We start from the raw sequence: 21,742 nt of genomic DNA, 5'->3' as shown, positions 1-21,742 counted from the left end.
TAGCGACTGCCTTCTTAGTACTCTAAATTCACCTTGCTAGCTTGATGTCGTGATGTAAATGACAAAATATTGTCCTGTGACATACCCGTCAAAATGGCACTAGGATAAATGAAACATTCCTTTATTGTGAAGCCGACCGTGGGTGTGTAAAGCTTTGTCTCAGACACTTCCAGGCCAGTGTAAACAAAGTGATGTTTTTTAAAGATCCTTGCATGATTTTGTAAAGTTCGTTGATATTATCGGATTTTCGAAACTTTAACACTTGAAAAATAAGTCGGAGCTCCCGCGGAAAAGATGAATATCGCGTTATGCACTTTTTGTAGGACACCCATTTGCATACTTTTTAAGTTCGCAGAAGACGATAAGAGCTTATACCTGTGATATAAATAAATATGCAAGTGACAGACGCGTGAAATTGACATTCTTTCAGTATCTAAGTAAATTTGGAAACAATACCATGAATACAGTATGTGATAAGGTAAACAATAATGGTATGTTAATACTATCAACGTGTTGGTTTTAATCTACCAGTTTGTCTTGTGGATGGTGGTAAATAGTTGTTCTGGTATTCCATGAGCACTGCGCGATAACGAATGACCATTTTACATTCTAGCCCTGCACTGATTATGTGTACATTACAACGTACGCTTTCCAGTCATTGGATCTTACGTAATGAATATTGTGGTAATTTGCAGATTGGGATATCTTGGCTCGGTATATTGGGACGTTGTCACTGAAATTGATTTATGGCCAAAAGAAGTTTCTTAAAATTTCGATTTCTTGAACATGTTGAATTCCTTTGATATTTGTTGTGTTCTGTAAACATAGCAAAGTGAAATATTTAGAACCGGGAATACATGTTGAAAGACATTTTACAGGAAATTGCAATTGCGTTTTAAAAAATGGTTTTCTAGAGAAATTATCACATGAATTTTTAGGATTAAATGTAGGGTCTACATGTTTGAGTGTGGCGAAAAGAGGTATCCGATAATTTCGATTGTTACAGTGTTTTTAAACACTGTATGTAACAATAAAAGTTTTACAGCCCTAAATTAACCATTAAAAGGGTTAATTTAGGGCTGTAAAACTTTTATAAGTTATGGGGTTGTGATTTGCATTAAAGTTGTCAGATTTTGGTGATATTTTAGGGTAGGGCCTAATAACCTCCCCAACTTGAAAGGTCCGTCCGCCCGTAGAATAGGTTTTCGCCGCATGATTGAATTAGTGCGTTGAATATTCAGCGCATAATTCGCCTTTAAAGTTTAATACTGATCCACTGGGTATTTAATTTGAGTAAGTAGAACTGATTGTCTTTAGAATCAACACGTGTCATAAATAATTCCATCAAAATACGCAAGGCAATATATCTCCGATTGAATTCTAGTTCAATTATATATACACTACGATGTCACGTTGTTCGTGAACGTGATATACTAATTCGATGAAATACCATATAAGGCCCCCTATCTCAATATCTATTCATTTATTATTCATAAAATATATTATATTATTTATCATAAATATGATCAAACAAACTTTTGCTCTCATTCAGGGTCGTTTCCTCCTGTGAGAAGTCTTCCCGGCGGCTTATAGCGTGGGTCATCATAGGGGTGGGTGGGGGGGGGGGGTACATGATGGGGGAATGATGGGCCATCGGGTCTGATTGGGTGGGCACAAGCCGTTTTTCGGCAATTTTCCTATGGGATTTTCTAAATTTTCAGATCGATTGAGGGGCACGTGTACGTGACGTCTTCCCCCTCCCCTCCCCGCGGGATGTTAGTCGCCCTGATATTTAATGCTGTTTAGACCATTTTCGTCAAATTTTGCCCTCCGCGGACGTGGCCGCCTTGCCCCCCCTTTTTTTTGTCCCTCCCACTCTGAAAAAAGTTCTGGCTACCCCACTTAACTCATTTGACTATAACTTTAGACGTACCTTAACATAATGTGCAGATTTTGAATAAATTATGTCAAATTCGTCTTTAGACTGCAGATAAGCAGCTGAATAATTTAAAGTGTATTTGACGTCTATAATACCATAGTTTATGTAAAATTGAATGTCATGCAGAGGAAAAACAAGCAATCCATTATACTAAAGCGTGGTAAAATCCACTGTCACATTTTACATAAAAACAGTTCGATACAAAACAAAAACAGCTTCAAGCATATTAATTTGAAGACTTTAAAAAATAAATATCAGACGCATCATCCCTATCGAAATAAGAGACTAAAGAATCAAATTTCTAAACTATACATTAGCGGTATATTATTTGCGTGTGAATTTTAAATTTGGACATGTATTTGACGTTCGTTTTACGTAAAATCGAGGAATATTCATGCAAAGGAATACAAATCAAAACTTGCGGTTTGATGACGAAGATTTCTTTGAAAACACTTCAACTTGTACATCACGTCAAAACAGAGATCGGTTTTCTCGACAAAATCAAAATGGCGCTACTTGACATTTGGGTAGTGTCGGATGTTGGAATCAAACAAACGGACACTTCATTCCTACTAGCAGTTTATTCCTTTTGAAAGAGGAAAATGAAATATAAGAAATATCTTTCCTTAAAAAAAGATGAAGAAGAGAAGTGAATAGACGGAGAGGAGGTGAGGAGGGGGAGGAAAGGATGGGGAGGAGATGGGAGTGGAGAGGAGAGGAGAGAGGAGGGAGGGGAGAGGAGAGGAGAGGAGAGGAGAGGGAGATGAGGAGGGAGAGGAGGGAGGGGGGAGAGGAGAGGAGAGGGAGAGGAGGAGGGGAGAGGAGGGGAGGGGAGAGGAGAGGAGAGGAGGGGAGAGGAGGGAGAGGAAGGGAGAGGAGAGGAGAAGAGGGCAGGGGCAGGGAGAGGAGATAAATAAAGAAGAGCGGAATTTTTTCTTTGAAGCAAAGTACCACAACTCCTATATTTCCTTTTGAGTCTTATCGTGAAATGTTTCTTTTCGAAATGGAAAAAATTATCGCACACATAGGCCTATACATAACGGATACTTTAGTCAGTCAACTTAATTTTTCTAGCACATTATAAAACATTAAAGAACTACCGTATACTAAATCACGTGAAATACAGCCTTATAACACACAACCATGACAACACTTGTCTCTTGATGATACATGGTTTTATACAGCAAATGTCATGGCAAACCACAATTTGGAAACTAAGAGTAAAGAGCAGCAACAAGGATGCGTGTTTCCTCTTTTTTTAACGATGTTCAACAATAATTAATTTCATGGTTCTTCGTGAACTTGACCCCATATTTCATGGTTTAATTGCGAAGATCTCGAAAACCATCCGTTTCATTTCTGCATGCATGGCGTCTTCTATTAAATACATCATTGACATGATTGAGATCGAAATGATGATGGGATGCGGAAGTCTGGCACGAGACATCCAAGCCATTTATCATGATTTCCCTTGAAAAGGTCAAAATTCATCCAAAATACAGACTTTGAGAGCTTTTCAGAAAGACATACAACTATGGTGATACAGTACAATGGTTAGGCAGTTGGATAAAGTAATTTCGATTGGGATATTCCATTTGAAATCCATGCATCCCCTGGAAGACATGACCTTATAATCTCCCACTCATATAGGATACACAGGTTTCCAGGAGTCCCCCATTCAGGTAACCCATTTGGAATTCACACTCCCTGTGTGGAAATTAAGGTCATGTCTTCCATAAGGGGTGTATGGATTTCAAATGGAATAGCACAAGATCTACAACGTTCAACATGCTCATCTGTCGGGACACAGTACCCTTATGCTTTTCGCCAGCCCATTCGGGGCTGGATCTGTTTCAGGTTTGGGGTCAGTTTACTCAAGAGATTATATTTTAGTGGTATTGGAATGATTTTTTTTTTTACTTTTTGTGGTTAAATTTTTTTTTAAATATTTTAATTCGATTTGTTAGGAAAAGTAAGTATGTTTTGCCGTTTCAACGAACGAAAACGAGTGAGTATTACCAAAGTTATGTTTGAATTAATATGACTTTAAAAGTTTTAGGTATAGGCCTAAAATGTAACAATAATAGTTAATATACAGCATCATATGGTCAGCAGAAGAAAAGTATGTCATTTCAGTGTCTTTGACCCGGGGTCCTTGACCACTGAACAGCGTGATATCACAGATGTGGTGATATCATGTTGATAACAGATCTATTAAAGAATCAAAATCTTCATCATATGGACCATATTGATGTCAAAGTAATTATCTATCCTATCCTGTGTCGTTTTATGGATAAAAATGACTCAAAATGCTATTGATGAAATAGTTGCTATCATGAACATCAGTTTTGCCTTTTCAACGGGAAAAATCCGATGCAAAATAAAGTTTTTAGGGCCTAGCTATAATATGGGCATAATTTATGCATGTAGGCCTATAGTATTGAACAATGTACCCATTTGACATGCACTTATAGATAAATAAATTGTCTTACTTTATTAATTTAATAACTTCTATGTTATAAATAAAATGACACATAACGTAAGTGAAGCTACTTTCTATCTTTTTTATTTGATTCATAAACTTACAGTCAAAACACACAAGAGTGAAGATTGCAGTGAGTAATCAGTCCTTTATAAATGTTCTTGCCACCATCTATCATATAGTAAACTATACATTGCGAATTAATATCAAATTATTTTAAAATAAAAAATGTACATGTAAGGTGAGTTTATATTATGTTATATGGCGAATTTAAGGAGTATTTCGTGATCCTAGCATCCTCTTTTTATGACATTTTTCAGTAGATATCCACAAAAAAAGCTTATTCTAAAAATGTCAGTTGATTCCGATTTTGCCTTTACGAGTTATGCATGGTTATGTGTACACAATGTGTTGCAATTTTGTTCTGGTATACCAGAACGAAATTCAAATTTCACGATTACTTTGCTAACGAATTAATCTGCAAGAAATATTTTGTACATAAACATTATGTAGCCAGAGGTTTCCAGTGATATAAAAATCTCAACTTTTTTGAGAAAAGTTGGGGATGATGCTGTGGATCACGAAATGCCCTTTTTAACTAAAACCTGCAGTCAGTGCAGTGTAGTATTTGTGACGTGGTATATCGAAAGCAGACACTTTTGGGCAGGATCGTAAATGGAGAAATAGCCAAAAATCTACCCGGGGTGATTTTTTCACGATTTGGGTTTATGATGTTATTAATGTTTAAAATATTGTCTGATCGTTTCAGACCGGAATATAACTGGCATGTTGTATTTTTGAGACATTTTTCAAGGTAATTCCTATACTCTCAACATTGTCAATAATATTTTTAAAGGCAGCTTATCTATTATTAATATTAAAGGCCCATTCAGTGATTTGCTCATCCGGACGATCGTAAAAATCATCAAAATTTTGGTACCGTACCTTTGTTATTACATAGATGTGCTAAGTCTGCGAATGGTTCAGCCAAAAGCCGTGTAGGCCTATTTAAGACAAAATAAGACATTTTACACGAATCTGTATTTTTAGATACTGACAGTATCAAAAATACCAAATGACAATTTGAATGACTTAGGCCTATCCTTCTCTTTTAAGCAATTTATAAACAATTTTAATTTTTTACTCTTGCACTGGGATCACTGAATGGGTCTTTAAGAAATGTGGCGTATCATGTCAAAAACAGACATCTTTTGGACAACTTATAAATTTGGAGGCTTTCACATAAAGAGCTATTTTGCTCCACAACGCCGTTTTCCCCAATAAAATCGGACATTCCTAAGCGAAGAAATTGAGTTCGTAAGTTATGGTATTAAAAATTGAAAATTGAAATATCGTGGGTAAAAAGCTGAAAAGACAAATAAAACCAGAACAGAACAATTTAGAGAACAATAATGAATTAATAATAATGAACAATAATGAATTAAAGAGTTGACAGGAGATTAGGAGTTAATGTTTTCTGCAGTTTCAGTGTACATCTTCTCACCGTTGATGGTTTGGTGGACTGTCATGTAACATGGATGTAGTAAGCCGTGATCCTAAAAATGCCTTTCACATTGACCAAAACTAATTACAAGACCTCTTCTACATTGAGGCTGGCTTTCCCTTTTAAAGGGAATTTTTATACATCCATACACGTATATTTGGATGTGTTGGGTACAAAAACTCATACTCCGCAAATTGAGGTCAATTTTCAGCTATGATTTGTGAAGAGAGTTGCCCTTGACTTCAGTGTTTTATGTATAATCTGCGTTAATATGACATCAATTCGGATGTTTATAATTTGTCTCATAAAACAGAGACCTTGACCATGGTGAAGGAATTTTGACAACACGGCATCTTATTTTAGTCAGTTTCATGTCAGAGATGGAGATAGAGAAGGTCCCGGCGGGGGACTTACAAATGACCATGTGTATGTACCCCCGGAAAGACCCCCCTTTTTGGATTTCGCAGCTCGGAAATACCCTCTGAATTTGACCAAAATAGAGCTCCGAAAGTCCCTTGATTTTGACAATTTCAGCTCTAAAAGACCCCTATATAATACCTCATTCCTCATATTTCTGCTTTTAGACGATTTTCAACTATAAAGCCAAGAAAGGCCTAGCTTGATATTGTTCGCAGCTCCAAAAGACCCCCTTTTACTTGTTCGTAGCACCAAAAGACCCCTTTTATACCGGTACACCGCTCCGAAACACCCACCACCTCAAAATTCCAGGAGAACATTATACAAATAATATATCCAATATCTGTGCATATACCCACCAAAAAGTTGTGATGTGCCACCAGTTGGGGAGGATGAAGAGTATAGGAGGAAAGGAGAATGGAAGGAATGCTCAATTGAAGGAAGAAATTATGCAGCATGAGAAATGAAGGCTCAAGGGAAGAAAGGGTGAAGGAAAATAGGGATGTTTAATAAATGGGGAATGAAAAGAAGGAGGGAGGAAGAAAGGAATGAAGGAAGGAAATTTTTCCTGTATTATTTGCAATATTTTAATATTTCCATTGAATTGGTGCTTGAGGAATTGTCTCTTCATATTCATTTTAAGGTTGTGATTGATATTTCTTATCAATAATCATATTTTTACAACTTTTTCTTTCTACTTACAGAGAGTCGATATGAGAAGTTGGAGTCGATAGATGGCAAGACGACGAGGATAGAGGTGTTCGATACAGCTAATCAGGTACGATAAAGACACACGTGCAGTTAAAGTTTTGTATATTTTTTTAATGAAAATAAAACCGATAAATAATGGAATTTTAAAAGAAGCAGTACTGGGCGAAACACGCATGCGAATACAACTTTCGTACCAACCGGGTATAGTTTGCAAACAGCTATTATCAAAAAGGCAATTAAGTAGATTAAAAAATGAACAGGTGAATAACAATTGAATAACTTTAAAAAACATGTGGAATTTTTAATTGTTTTTTGTTACCTTCTTGCTATAGAAGATAATCATTGAAATGATGGGCGTGTGAAATATCTTTCGAATAAAATTTCATATCAATGAGTGGTAATTTTGAAGCTGTTTGTAGTTCGAAGATGGTGTATGCATAACCGTCCTTTTTATTGATGTTTTTATTTTAAGGGATTCTTTATCCTCAACAGAAACGATTGATTTTTAAAATATAACTCGTTCTTGTTTTCTTCCCTTACAGTCCAACTTAGAAGAATACCTTCAAGCCGCCGATGCCGTCATGTACGTCTACTCCATCACCAACAGATGCAGTTTTGATTCAGTACTAACTTTTCGCGACAAAGTGAAAGCTCTTCACAAGACTTACCTTCCTGTACTCTTGGTAGGCAACAAACGTGAGCTGGAACAAGGTCGAACAGTCACCTACAAAGAAGGCTTCTTACTGGCCAGACAATGTGGGTGGAAGTTCAACGAAATCTCCGCTGCTACTGATACCACAAGACTAAATGACACCATCTTGGATTTTGTTCGTGATATTCAGATTGAAACCAAAAAACTGAAATCACAGAGACGAGGGAGTTATATCAAAAGAGCGGTCAGTGTCCTATATGGTAAAGGTAACACTGCTAAGGATGATGCTCTCTATAGTGTTCCTGAAATGGAAGCGACATTCCCGCGGATACCATCACCTAACCACAGACTATTTCAACGAAGACAAACATGTCCGAATCTTTGAACAACTTTGCAAAGTATTTTTGTAGCATAATTTATTATTTTTTATTTTGTAAGTCTATTATATGACTCTAAAATTGTGTATTAAAAGAGAGGACGAGGACTGCTGGCAGGTATAGCAAGTCTTAACTAAAGAACTTGGAGAATATTTGTCGGTCTCATCTTAGGGCCAATACCAATAGTTGGCCGGCAACAGTTGACAGTAGTCAAAAAGGTGACGGAAAACAGCACCATTTCAGGAGATATAATCGCAAACTGTAAGAGAACAGTTTGTAGCATTATGCTTGTATATGGCCTACATTCGTATCCATGACCCATTGCATGATGGTGCACACCTCTAAATGCTTGCTCATTGATTCGCTGTACAAAGAGTATCCTCAAAATAAGCCTATTATTTTCTTGATTTAAGAGCTTCAGCTCTAATTTAAGCAAATTTAAGATCAGATGAAGACAGCGCAGTGGTATAGGAAAAAAAACCACGGAATCCAATGAGATTTCACTAACAAAGGTACAGATATTGCTTATTTAACCTCTTCTAATGTATTTCTTTAAGTAAATGTGCCACTTTCCCCCTTTTGAAGCACGGATTTGGCATGGGCGTCAATCCTGGGAGCATCTGGACGTGTCCCCACCCCCATTATTGGGGAAAATTAGCTTTTTTTTTCTTTTCGGCAACTTTTTGACAATCCAATTTTCAAGACGGATTGATGTCGATGGAAGCTTAGGTATTAGGAGATTCCTATTTACAGGTGTGCACTCTGAAATGTTGCAATGGGTATCAATGCGCATACTCCCCAACTTGTGGTCATTTTTGTGCGATGGGGTTTATTGACTCCTAGTTATAGTATTAGCTAATCATAAGGTGCTTTAAAACGTGTCAGCTATTTTTTATTACATTTGTTATTTATTAACCAAAGTTACATTCAAGGAATTTTCAACTTTTATATCTAGAAGAAAGTTCGATGTTTGTTAAAATAAGGTTGTGATAAGGTGCAACAAATTTAATTTTATTAGGCCTATGGCACGTCAAACAATAACAGACCAAGACAATAATAAGTCCAATCCCATTGTGATTCAATGTAAGTAACAAGGTATGATTGCCACGCACAAAGATTTCGCAGTCAGTTTCGATTTAGGATATTTATCTATTCACAGCCTTGGGGCATTCGGGCAGTTGGTAAATCTACACATAACATGTGAATCGCCCTAAATCCAATCCCTTTTATAATAAAGTTGCCGTAGATACACACCTTGAGCCAATGGCACAATTTCGTCCACGAGACTCCACGTCCACGTGACTCCATGTTCACAAGACTCCACGTCCACGAGACTCCACGTCCACGAGTTATCTCGAAGTGCACGTTGTACTTTTGACGTGATGGGGCAGAGGGTATGATATTCGCTGTCGTAGTGCACGTTAGAATATGACCGTTGCCAGGTCAACTGGATCACGCTTTCCTTGTTACGAACCACTGATCGAAATTATCACAACACACTGAGCCTATATGGCATATCAAAATTCGGAACAGGTGCTTGAGCCCAGGCTTGGAGCAGTAACCAATGGTTACTAACGTGCACTACGACAGCGAATATGGTTAACTTAGTTGGAACACAGATATTGGTTGGAACAATACACCCTAGCTGCATCAAAATGATTGGTATTATTAAGAGCAAGACCACATGCATCAGATGCATTATGAGCTGATTTATTAAATGGGCGATTTCAAGTGAATTATATTGCATAAATGCATGTTGTTTGCTAATATCTGTTGGATTGTACATACGTAGCATTTTTGACGTAACTTGTAAACAAGTTAAGTATTATGATGTTTGTGACATGTGAACGTATAACGTTTACAATAACATTAGATTGAATTGACAATACTTCTGAATTAAACGAGGCGAATGATGACTGCCTATAGATGACAAGGTAATGAATATGAGCCAAAATATTATATTACCAATATTATTTTTCGATCTTTTTGATGTCAAATTTATTTATGTATTCTCTTATTTTATATATTTTCCTTATCTTCTTGATTATTTTCTAAAAACTGACGTTATAACTCAACATTTTAATCAGGGTTGTTGAATCATAATAGTACAAAAATCATATTTCTAGTCCAATAAAACAGTACTCACTGTGGATGTTTTAAAGTCCGGCAGACTTCTTTCTCAACAATATTGTTATTGTGATGATCTTCTGTTTACCGTACGATGGTACCCATGACGTGGATTTAAGTTCGAAGCAAGACGCCATCATGAACAGAGATGAGGGGCAATACAATTTGCATTTGACGATCTTCTTGCAAAATAATTGTCAACGGAGTTGCTGAGCAACCAGCATCCTCTGCGATAAACAACAACAATAGCGTTGAAAATGAAGTCTTCTAGATTTAAGTCCACAGTGAAAACTGTTTTATTAAACTATAAAAACATGAATTTTCTGCTATTTGAGTGGCAAAATGTCGTAAATGGTGATAACATAAAGGAATAGTCTCGACAAAAACGTTTGAATGTTACTAACATACTTTCGGCCAGATATTCTATAGATGTGCAATATTTAAAAATATGTATAAAGTTTTGGATTCAATTTCATTTCTCTTAGTTTCGGTTTATTATAAGGATTATTGTTTGTTTGTTTGTTTGCTTTTGTTTTTGTCTTGGTCAAAATCATGATGATAAAATTACGGGATACAGTTAATGCGGCCATGCAGGCTCTGATACATGTTTGGGTACGTTTTTGATCAGTAGATTGACCGATCGATTGATTGAATAAATGATTGATTAATTAATTGATCGATTGATTGATTGATTCGTCGATTGATTGATGAATGAATCGATTGATTCGTCGATTGATTGATTGATTAATATGTTGATTGATTGATTGATATGTTAATTGATTGATATTGTTATGTTATGTTATTTGAACTTTAAAAAAAATTCCAGTAAGTGTTTTTTATATTTTATTTTGTAAGGTGCTTCTGATCTATGAAACGAAATAATCAACCATGTTCTACGGGCGAGCGGACCTTTTCATTGCTGTAACAAAACCCGGCTGATTTTACATCCATACAGAAAAGTAAATTTCCCAAAGCGCAATGTCTTGGTCTGTCCGGGGGTCTCGTCCGGACCCGTAGAACAGGATTCTTTTCGTCAACTTAGCATACATTTTGAATCAATCTGTTTACATGTGAAAAACAAATAAATAAAGGAATGACATGCATTTCGGGAGTGTATTACAGATAACTTTTTCATTATTGTTCAGATCTGTATCGTCCTTAATTAAGTTCATTACACATGAAATAATGTGGAATATAAATAATATTTAAATGTGAATTCGAACATGTTGTTTGAATGAAGCATGCAGATATGTGAAATAAAAGCATTGAATCAATATAAGAATAAGCTCAGACGTGTCGGTAGTGGTTTTTTTTAATTTTGGCAAAATAATAAGTGAAGTAAGTTGCTAATTAAATGAAAAATGGCAGCAACAAAAAAAAATGGTTCACCTCGCACCCCCCCCCCCTCCACTCCGGTTATCCTACGACTGGAAACAATAATCTTGCGTATAGGACTACCAGGAACCATGCATGTCTTTTTAAGGAAATTCTTCTTGTAACTGTGCTATCAGGAGCAGATGGCAACAGGGGAGGGGGGCATGGTCAATTTTCTCCTACTTTGGATTTTTTTTATTAAAAAAAGTTTATTCACAGTTGACTTAATTGGATGTGGGGGTATCTATGGCCATACCTGATAAACAATATAGGCCTATGGTACCGTGTTTGTGTTGCTATCAACCCCTGATAGCACAGTAGGCATATACGTCGTATAATTTGCTATCTACCCCTGATAGCACATGATGTATGGGTACCGTGTGTGTTGATATCTACCCCTGATATACAATTTTGTTTTCATAAGATGTCAAAATGTAAGAATTTGAGTTTATAACCATGCAGGACCGGTTTTATTTTTAGGGGGGTAATGAAGTGAACCTTGCCCTTTTCAAAAGAAAAGTGCAATTCCACTAATTTCTTGTAAAAAGTGGACATAAGCCCCCTAAAATGGCCCTGTTTTACCTTTTGAATGCCATCTTTTTATTGAAATTTATGGAACCTCGTTATAGTAGTAACATTAACATGCTTAACATTTTGTGATCTTCTCAGCGTTTTTAAGCTGCAAAATACAATCCTATTCAATTAGCTGGCTGCCGATGGAAGACTTGATTCATCAACGTTGTAAATTTGTCACGCTCTGACTACACAAAAATATAATATTACTATTTTCTATTATCGTTAAAAGTAAACTGTACAACTAGGTCCGAATCGTGCAGTGAACCATACATGTATTTTTAAAAGAAATTCTTGTGGCTGCAAAGACGAAACAGGTCAGTGACGACACTGCTGTCGTGAAACCATGAGACGTATATTTTGACGTATAAAATTAGCAATTTGTGTACAAAATCCAGAGGGTAGCGAAAAGGGTGGCTCAAATGAAACTTTTGTCCTTTTTGCCATTGACGCCAATTCGCCGATGAGGGGTTAATATATAGGGAATTGCATCCAGCACATACATGAAATGTTAACATTTCTACCCTCGATTGTTTATTATTATTAAACAACAAAAAATGGAATCCGAATCCTTACGGTTGTATTATTTTGCCAGTTAGACTAGTGTTTTTGTATGCCGATATTATTGCTCATTGAGAGCATTTTCATGTTAGAGCCCAAATCTTAAAGGCCCATTCAGTGATTTGCTCATGCGGACGATCGTAAAAATCATCAAAATTCAGATTTTGGTACCTTTGTCATTGTCATAGATGTGCTAACATAGCCTGCTAGTGGTTCAGCCGAAAGATGTGTATTTAAGACAAAAATAAATTCATTTACATGAATCTGTAATTTATGTACTCACAGTACATAAATTAGCTACATGTATTTGTATGGGGCTTCAACTTCGTCAATACTGCTGTTTTCTTTGTTTTTTGCCAAATTTTTCATTTCAAAAATATCAAATGACAAATTGAAGGACTTATCCCTCACTTTTAAGCAATTTATAAACAATTTTCATTTTTTTACACTTGTGCTGGAATCACTGAATGGATCTTTAACTTTTGACCTTTTGCTCGAGAAGAAGTAGATAATTATATCTATAGGCCTACATGTGATGATGGATCAGGTTAATATTATGACATGGATTTGGACCATTTTTTTTTAATTTTCAATTATCAACTTTGACCTTGAATTCTCGAATTGCCCAGCTGACGTTTTTACATCCACCCGAATTAGCTACATGTATTTGTATGGGGCTTCAACTTCGTCAATACTGCTGTTTTCTTTGTTTTTTGCCAAATTTTTCATTTCAAAAATATCAAATGACAAATTGAAGGACTTATCCCTCACTTTTAAGGGGGTACTACACCCATGGCCAATTTTGTGCCTATTTTGCTTTTTTCTCAAAAATTATAGCACATTGGTGACAAGTAAGATATGTATATTATAGGGGCAAGGACTACAACTACTGTACTGAAATTTCAGCAACTCAAAGCAAGTAGTTATTGATTTATTGATCAAATATTGGTTTTCCCTCATTTTTGACTGTAACTCCACAACTGTTGTCTGTGCTGAAATAAAATTTCAAGTGCAGTAGTTGTAGTCCTTGCCCCTATAATATACATATCTTACTTGTCCCCAATGCGCTATAATTTTGAGAAAATGCAAAAATAGGCACAAAATTGGGCAGGTGTAGTACCCCTTAAGCAATTTATAAACAATTTTCATTTTTTTACACTTGTGCTGGAATCACTGAATGGATCTTTAACTTTTGACCTTTTGCTCGAGAAGAAGTAGATAATTATATCTATAGGCCTACATGTGATGATGGATCAGGTTAATATTATGACATGGATTTGGACCATTTTTTTTTAATTTTCAATTATCAACTTTGACCTTGAATTCTCGAATTGCCCAGCTGACGTTTTTACATCCACCCGAATCTTATTTTGTATCGTCCAAAGAGCAAATAAACAGCAATTTTTTGTGAGTTTGCTATCTACCCCTGATAGCCAAGTGTAAATGGTAGAGTGTGTGTTGCTATCTAGGGCCTACCCCTGATACAGTGTGTGTTGCTATCTACCCCTGATAGCACGGAATGCATGGTATGTGTGTTACTCTCTTACAGTAGGCTATTATGTGTTGCTATCTACCCCTGATAGCACAGTATGGGTACCGTGTGTGTTACTATCGACCCCTGATAGCACAGTAGGCGTACATTGTATGTTGCTATCTAACCCTGATAGCACAGTATACGTGGTGCAGTGTTGCTATCTACGCTTGATACCATACCCCAGCAAACATTGTAATATTGGCCCAGTAATGGCTTAAACCGGTCTACTTCTGGCAATACCGGACACGGCTGACGGAATAACGCCAGTACAAATCCGATACTGGTTAATGTTTGGCCGCCGTTTTCTTATCAGGATAAGCTGTGCCGTACTTGGTCCATTATTGGGCCAATTGAAGACTACCTGAATATGGCATCGAGCCGGCATGTACATACTGGCCCAGTTGCGGCAGAAACTTGTTGGCCGGGCTTGTAGGCCCCGAGTACCGGCCCTGTATTGGCCCATGTTGCATTAATGTGGGCGTGGTTTTGAAACCCTGACATTTTTTACTGTCAAAATACAATATTTGATCATTATCATCTTCATTTTGAAGGGCCACGTGTTATTATCATTATAAAGAAAAGGCAGCAAGTTTACGCTTGTTCCGAATATTTCATTTACTGCCTTGTAAAGAATCTACGTGAGCAAGGCATAATTGTTTTCTGATGACACCATAGAATATATATTTCATTTGTCAATGGCTCAGTTTTGAGAGATTAGTTTGTTATCGAACTTTAATAATACTTTGCACATCAGGTACTACCAATTCAATTATGCTGAGTGCAAGTAAGTTTCCTGTTCAAAGGAAATATCTGGTTGAACAGGTGAAACTGACCAATAATGCCTGAACAGGGTAAAAGAGGAATAGAAGAACACTGCACAGCTAGACGTGAACCAAAAAAATAAATAAAATAAAATAAAAAGGACCAAAATTGGACCATTACCGTTTACTTACGGTTTCATAATGGGAATATATTGGCAATATTATATTGGCCCAGTACAGTATTGAATAAATTGGACCTGTACTGTGCCAATTTCAACCCATTTTGGCCCAGTGCTGGCAATATCTATTGGGCCAGTCGAATGCCCGTGTGCACGACCGTGCCGGACCAATACAGGCTGCCATTCTTGGTCCATTATAGCAGCTTTTATAGAGCCAGTATCGGGCCGATTGTATAATGTTTGCTGGGACGTGGTACGGTGTGTGTTGCTATCTACCCCAGATAGCACAGTATGTATGGTATGATGTGTGTCACTATATCTATACTCCTGATAGCATAGCAGGCTATGTATTTGTTATCTACTCCTGATAGCACAGTATAGTATGGTGCAGTGTGTGTTGCTGTCTACCCCTGATAGCACAGTATGTATGGTACAGTGTGCGTTGCTATACCAACTCCTGATAGCACAGTATTTATAGTGTGTGTTGCTATACCACTGATCATGCTGATAGCATATAGTATGTATGGTGCAGTGTGTGTTGCTATCTACCCCTGATAGCATAGTATGTATGGTGCAGTGTGTGTTGCTATCTAGGCCTACCACTGATAGCATAGTATGTATGGTACAGTGTGTGTTGCTATCTACCCCCTGAGAGCACAGTATGTACGGGTATAGTGTGTGTTGCTCTCTGTACCTGATAGCACAATATGTATGGTAGAGTGTGTGTTGCTATTTACTCCTGATAGCACAGTATGTATAGTGTGTGTGTTGCTATCTACTCCTTATAGCATAGTATGGTGCAGTGTGTGTTGCTATATAGCCTTGATAACACAGTATATAGGCCTATGGTACAATATGTGTTATCTACCCCTGATAGCATAGTATGCATGGTACAGTGGCAAATGCTATGGCGCAGTGTGTGTTGTTATCTACCCCTGATAGCACAGTGTGTATGGTATAAGTTGTGTTGGTATCTACCCCTGATAGCACAGTATGTATGGTACACTGTGTGTATTGCTTTCTACCCCTGATAAAACAGTATGTATGGAGCAGGTAGTGTGTGTTGCTATCTACCCCTGATAACACAGTATGTATGGTGCAGTGTGCATTGCTATAGCAGAGTATGCATGGTACAGTGTGTGTTGCTATCTACCCCTGATAGCAAGTATGTATGATGCAGTGTATATTGCTATCTACCCCTGATAGCACAGTATGTATGCAGTGTGTATTGCTATCTACCCCTGATAGCACAGTATGTATGGTGCAGTGTGTGTTGCTATAGCACAGTATGCATGGTACAGTGTGTGTTGCTATCTACTCCTGATAGCAAGTATGTATGATGCAGTGTGTATTGCTATCTACCCCTGATAGCACAGTATGTATGGTGCAGTGTGTGTTGCTATAGCACAGTATGCACGGTACAGTGTGTGTTGCTATCTACTCCTGATAGCAAGTATGTATGGTGCAGTGTGTGTTGCTATCTACCCGGATAACACAGTATGTATGATGCAGTGTGTATTGCTATAGCAGAGTATGCATGGTACAGTGTGTGTTGCTATCTACCCCTGATGGCAAGTATAGCACAGTAAGTATGGTACAGTGTGTGTTGCTATCTACCCCTGATAGCATGTATGTACGGTACAGTGTTTGTTGCTATATAGCCTACCTTTAACACAGTATGTATGGTACAGTGTGTATTGCTATAGCACATTATGCATGGTACAATATGTATGGTGCAGGCAGTGTGTGTTGCTATCCCCTTGATAACACAGTATGTATGGTGCAGTGTATGTTGCTATCTACCCTAACCCCTGATAACACAGTATGTATGGTGCAGTGTGTGTTGCTATAGCAGAGTATGCATGGTACAGTGTGTGTTGCTATCTACCCCTGATGGCAAGTATAGCACAGTAAGTATGGTACCGTGTTTGTTGCTATCTACCCCTGATAACACAGTATGTATGGTGCAGTGTGTATTGGTATCTACCCCTGATAGCACAGTAGTATATGGTACAGTGTGTGTTGCTATCTACTCCTGATAGCAAGTAGGCCTATGTATGGTGCAGTGTGTATTGCTATCTACCCTGATAACACAGTATGTATGATGCCCGGTATGATGCAGTGTGTATTGCTATAGCAGAGTATGCATGGTACAGTGTGTGTTGCTATCTACCCTTGATAGCATGTATGTACGGTACAGTGTTTGTTGCTATATACCTTTAACACAGTATGTATGGTACAGTGTGTATTGCTATAGCACATTATGCATGGTACAATATGTATGGTGCAGGCAGTGTGTGTTGCTATCCCCTTGATAACACAGTATGTATGATGCAGTGTGTATTGCTATAGCAGAGTATGCATGGTACAGTGTGTGTTACTATCTACCCCTGATCATAAGCTATCATAAGCAAGCATGTATGGTGCAGTGTGTATTGGTATCTACCCCTGATAGCACAGTGTGTAACGTACAGTGTGTGTTGCTATCTACCCCTGATATCACAGTATGCATTTTATTTATTTACATGTACATAACTGGCTAAAAGTGTGTATTGCTATCTACCCCTGATAGCATAGTATGCATGGTACAGTGCGTGTTGCTATCTACTCCTGATAGCATAGTATGCATGGTAAGTTGCTATCTACCCTTATGTACGATGCAGTGTGTATTGCTATAGCAGAGTATGCATAGTACAGCGTGTGTTGCTATCTACACCTGATCATAAGCAAGCATGTATGGTGCAGTGTGTGTTGCTGACTACCCCTGATCCCTGATAGCACAGTAGGCCCCTATGTATGATGCAGTGCGTATTGCTATCTACCCCTGATAGCACAGTATGTATGGTGCAGTGTGTATTGCTATAGCAGAGTATGCATGGTACAGTACATGCAGTGTGTGTTGCTATCTACCCCTGATAGCAAGTAGGCCTATGTATGATCATTATGCAGTCACGGTATATTGCTATCTACCCCTGATAGCACAGTATGTATGGTGCAGTGTGTGTTGCTATAGCACAGTATGCATGGTACAGTGTGTGTTGCTATCTACCCTGATAGCAAGTATGTATGATGCAGTGTGTATTGCTATCTACCCCTGATAGCACAGTATGTATGGTGCAGTGTGTGTTGCTATAGCACAGTATGCACGGTACAGTGTGTGTTGCTATCTACCCCTGATAATAGCAAGTATAGCACAGTAAGTATGGTACAGTGTTTGTTGCTATACCCCTGATAGCACAGTATGTATGGTGCAGTGTGTATTGCTATCTACCCCTGATAGCATAGTATGCATGGTACAGTGTGTGTTGCTATCTACCCCGGATAGCACAGATTGTATGGTGCAGTGTGTGTTGCTATCTACCCCTGGTAGCACAGTAGTGTATGGTACAGTGTGTGTTGCTACCTACTCCTGATAGCAAGTATGTATGGTGCAGTGTGTATTGCTATCTACCCTGATAACACAGTATGTATGATGCCCGGTATGATGCAATGTGTATTGCTATAGCAGAGTATGCATGGTAGGCCTACAGTGTGTGTTGCTATCTACCCCTGATAGCATGTATGTACGGTACAGTGTTTGTTGCTATATACCCTTGATAACACAGTACAGTGTGTATTGCTATAACACATTATGCATGGTACAGTATGTATGGTGCAGGCAGTGTGTGTTGCTATCCCCTTGATAACACAGTATGTATGGTGCAGTGTGTGTTGCTATCTACCCCTGGTAGCACAGTAGTGTATGGTACAGTGTGTGTTGCTATCTACTCCTGATAGCAAGTATGTATGGTGCAGTGTGTATTGCTATCTACCCTGATAACACAGTATGTAAGATGCCCGGTATGATGCAGTGTGTAGGCTAAAGCAGAGTATGCATGTGGGGCCTACAGTGTGTAATACATTTTGAAAACTTGGTACAAATCATTCTAAACAGAATGTTATTTTGGGGTTGAAAAATATTTTGCAAAAAATGTTTGCCCAAAATATTTACAATAACGTTTTTAAAATGTTTTCACAACCTTTATATAACCCGACATTTAAATGTTATTAAAACGTTTTGTAAAAAACATTTTAAGAACATTTCTTTTACAATGACATTTCGAAAACATTTTAAAAATATTGTTAGGGCCTACATAAAAAATTAGATTTAAGATATTTAAGTTTCTAGTTTGCTTTATTTATACCACTGTCCAGTATTTTAAATTGTTATAACATTCAAAGTTTAATTTATATTAATATTTAATTTCAAATAGCCATTCATTACATTTGCTTTTTGGACAAAACGGGTTAAAAGTGACGATGGAGGGGGGGTAGGCCAACTTGATTGACATTTCTTGTCTTTGTAAATATTCTGCAGGTACTGAGAATGTTTTAATTTTGAAGTTATGCACTTGCAAAAGATGTTCAAAGAACGTTTACTATTAACATCAATTCATATCTTCATGAAAATAGCAAATCAGCAACCATTGTGCATTCATGTGCATCAAAATGACGAAAAATGGCAATTGTCGGCTATCATGCTTGTGCTTGAAATCGGCATCCTGTCTAAAGTATGAAAGAAAATAACCCAAAATTTCTTACAATTAATTCAAAATGTAGTGAAAAAGATAACAAAATCATTTTCAAGGCCTAAAAACGATGTTTTAGCCTCTTCAAGGTTCATGCCACTAAATCCGCGTGTGAAGCGGTTTCCGGTAAAAGTTTATCACGACTATAGTCCCAACTTTGCATAAAAAATGTGCAAATTCGGTACAATATTAACAATTTTAGTGTTGCAAATCGTGTTTTGCTAGAACTTGTGAATGTGATCTCTACTAATTTGAACAGAAAACGCGAAAATTTGAGTGATGTTTACGATGATGAGCGCATGAACACACGAGGTCAAAACGCGGTTAGCAGTCAGACGTAAACACGGGAAAATCGGGTCTTTTTATATAGCGCTATTTTTCTCAAAAAGTAGACCTAAAATATATGGTGTCATTTTCAGATATGTTATGCAGAATTTTGTTCTGATTAAAATGATATCAAATATATATTTCAAAGTAAGACGTAACTCGACTTATAGCCTAAAACGTGACCCTTTTTTGCACGTAAAGTCTATGGAAAGCTATTTGGTGGCATGTACCCTTTAAGGAGCAATTCCATGCGTTTTTCGCGCGTCTTTATCTATTTAAAATGCACGCGAAGAAATGAGGAAGGACATCAACAAGCGCGTGCATGGACGCCGCCATGTTTTTTCGCTGTACGTGCGTTTTCCGCGAATAGGCTTACTTACCTAGCCGGGACACCGGCTAGGTCTTGTGATGCTATCGGATCTTTCTTCTTTACCTAGCCGGGACACCGGCTAGGTCTTGTGATGCTATCGGATCTTTCTTCTTCTTACCTAGCCGGGACACCGGCTAGGTCTTGTGATGCTATCGGATCTTTCTTCTTTCTTCTTCTGCTTCTTTCTTCTGGCAACAAATTTCAAAATGCTTCTTCTCTTACATGTTACATCCTACAATGACGTCACTTGCACATATGCATCGGCTATATCCAGTGTCTATAGGATATTCACAAATTTGGGGTCAAAGGTCATTAAGGGTCATTTCCGGTATAAAACCAAATATCTTCAAAATGCTTCTTCTCCTACATGTTACATCATATAATGACGTCACTTGCACATATGCATCGGCTATATCCAGTGCCTATAAATTATTCACAGAATTTGGGTCAAAGGTCATTAAGGGGTCATTTCCGGTCTGAAAGCTAAAAATATTCAAAAAATCACTGTCTTTACAAATTACATAGCAGAGTGTTGTCATAAGCACACATGCATTGCTACCAACCAGGGTCTTTAGGGTGTCTACAGTTTTGGGGTCAAAGGTCATTAAGGGGTCTCTACCGGGCAAAAACCAAAATCATCAAATATGTTAATTTTTTATATCTCAAAACGTAACCAGACCAGAGTAATATAAATTTCATATATGTATTAGTGATACCTGATGTATGCACGGTATTTTTATTTTTTTGGTCAAAGGTCATTTAGACGTCATTTCCGGTTTTAAGCTAAATAACTTTAAGAATTTTTATCTCCATAACTAAGCATAGTAGATTTTTAAAATTTAAACTGTAACAATGCATTTTCTCGGTGTATACGAGTTTTTTTTATATTGGGGTCAAAGGTCATTAAGGAGGTCAAAACGTCAAATTTGCAACTGAATGTTTAAAGTTAGGGAAAAGTAGCTGTATCTCAGCCTATGGAAGACGGATAAAGCCCCTACATGCTACAGTGATGCACCATTAATGGTGTGAGATGTCCATAATAGCCGGTCAAAGGTCAAACTTTAAGTTAAGACTGGCATTTCCGGCCCCAGCTAGGTCCAGATCTGTAACCAGATCTAGTTCTTCTTCTTTCTTCTGGCAACACATTTCAAAATGCTTCTTCTCCTACATGTTACATCCTACAATGACGTCACTTGCACATATGCATCGGCTATATCCAGTGTCTATAGGATATTCACAAATTTGGGGTCAAAGGTCATTAAGGGGTCATTTCCGGTATAAAACCA

At 37.5% G+C, this 21,742-nt stretch overlaps 1 protein-coding gene across 3 annotated transcripts in view; it reads left to right on the top strand.

Annotated features, from left to right (window-relative positions):
- LOC140142042 (ras-like protein rasD) overlaps nt 1-9,445 on the top strand; it is a 163,601-nt gene extending 154,156 nt beyond the window's left edge. For 2 of the 3 annotated variants that reach the window (XM_072163965.1, XM_072163964.1), the window contains exons 4-5: nt 7,047-7,120; nt 7,596-9,444. In XM_072163965.1, the coding sequence (XP_072020066.1) occupies nt 7,047-7,120; nt 7,596-8,090 (569 nt within the window). In that variant the 3' untranslated portion in view covers nt 8,091-9,444. Of the gene's footprint in view, nt 1-7,046; nt 7,121-7,595 lie in introns of all 3 variants that reach the window. The other variant, XM_072163963.1, reaches the window with a different exon arrangement.
- Nucleotides 9,446-21,742: the final 12,297 nt, after the last annotated feature.

Source organism: Amphiura filiformis, chromosome 20, assembly GCF_039555335.1.
Source record: "Amphiura filiformis chromosome 20, Afil_fr2py, whole genome shotgun sequence".
NCBI lineage: Eukaryota > Metazoa > Echinodermata > Ophiuroidea > Amphilepidida > Amphiuridae > Amphiura > Amphiura filiformis.
Note: the sequence above shows the minus strand (reverse complement) of the source record. Positions and strands in the feature narration are given on the sequence as shown.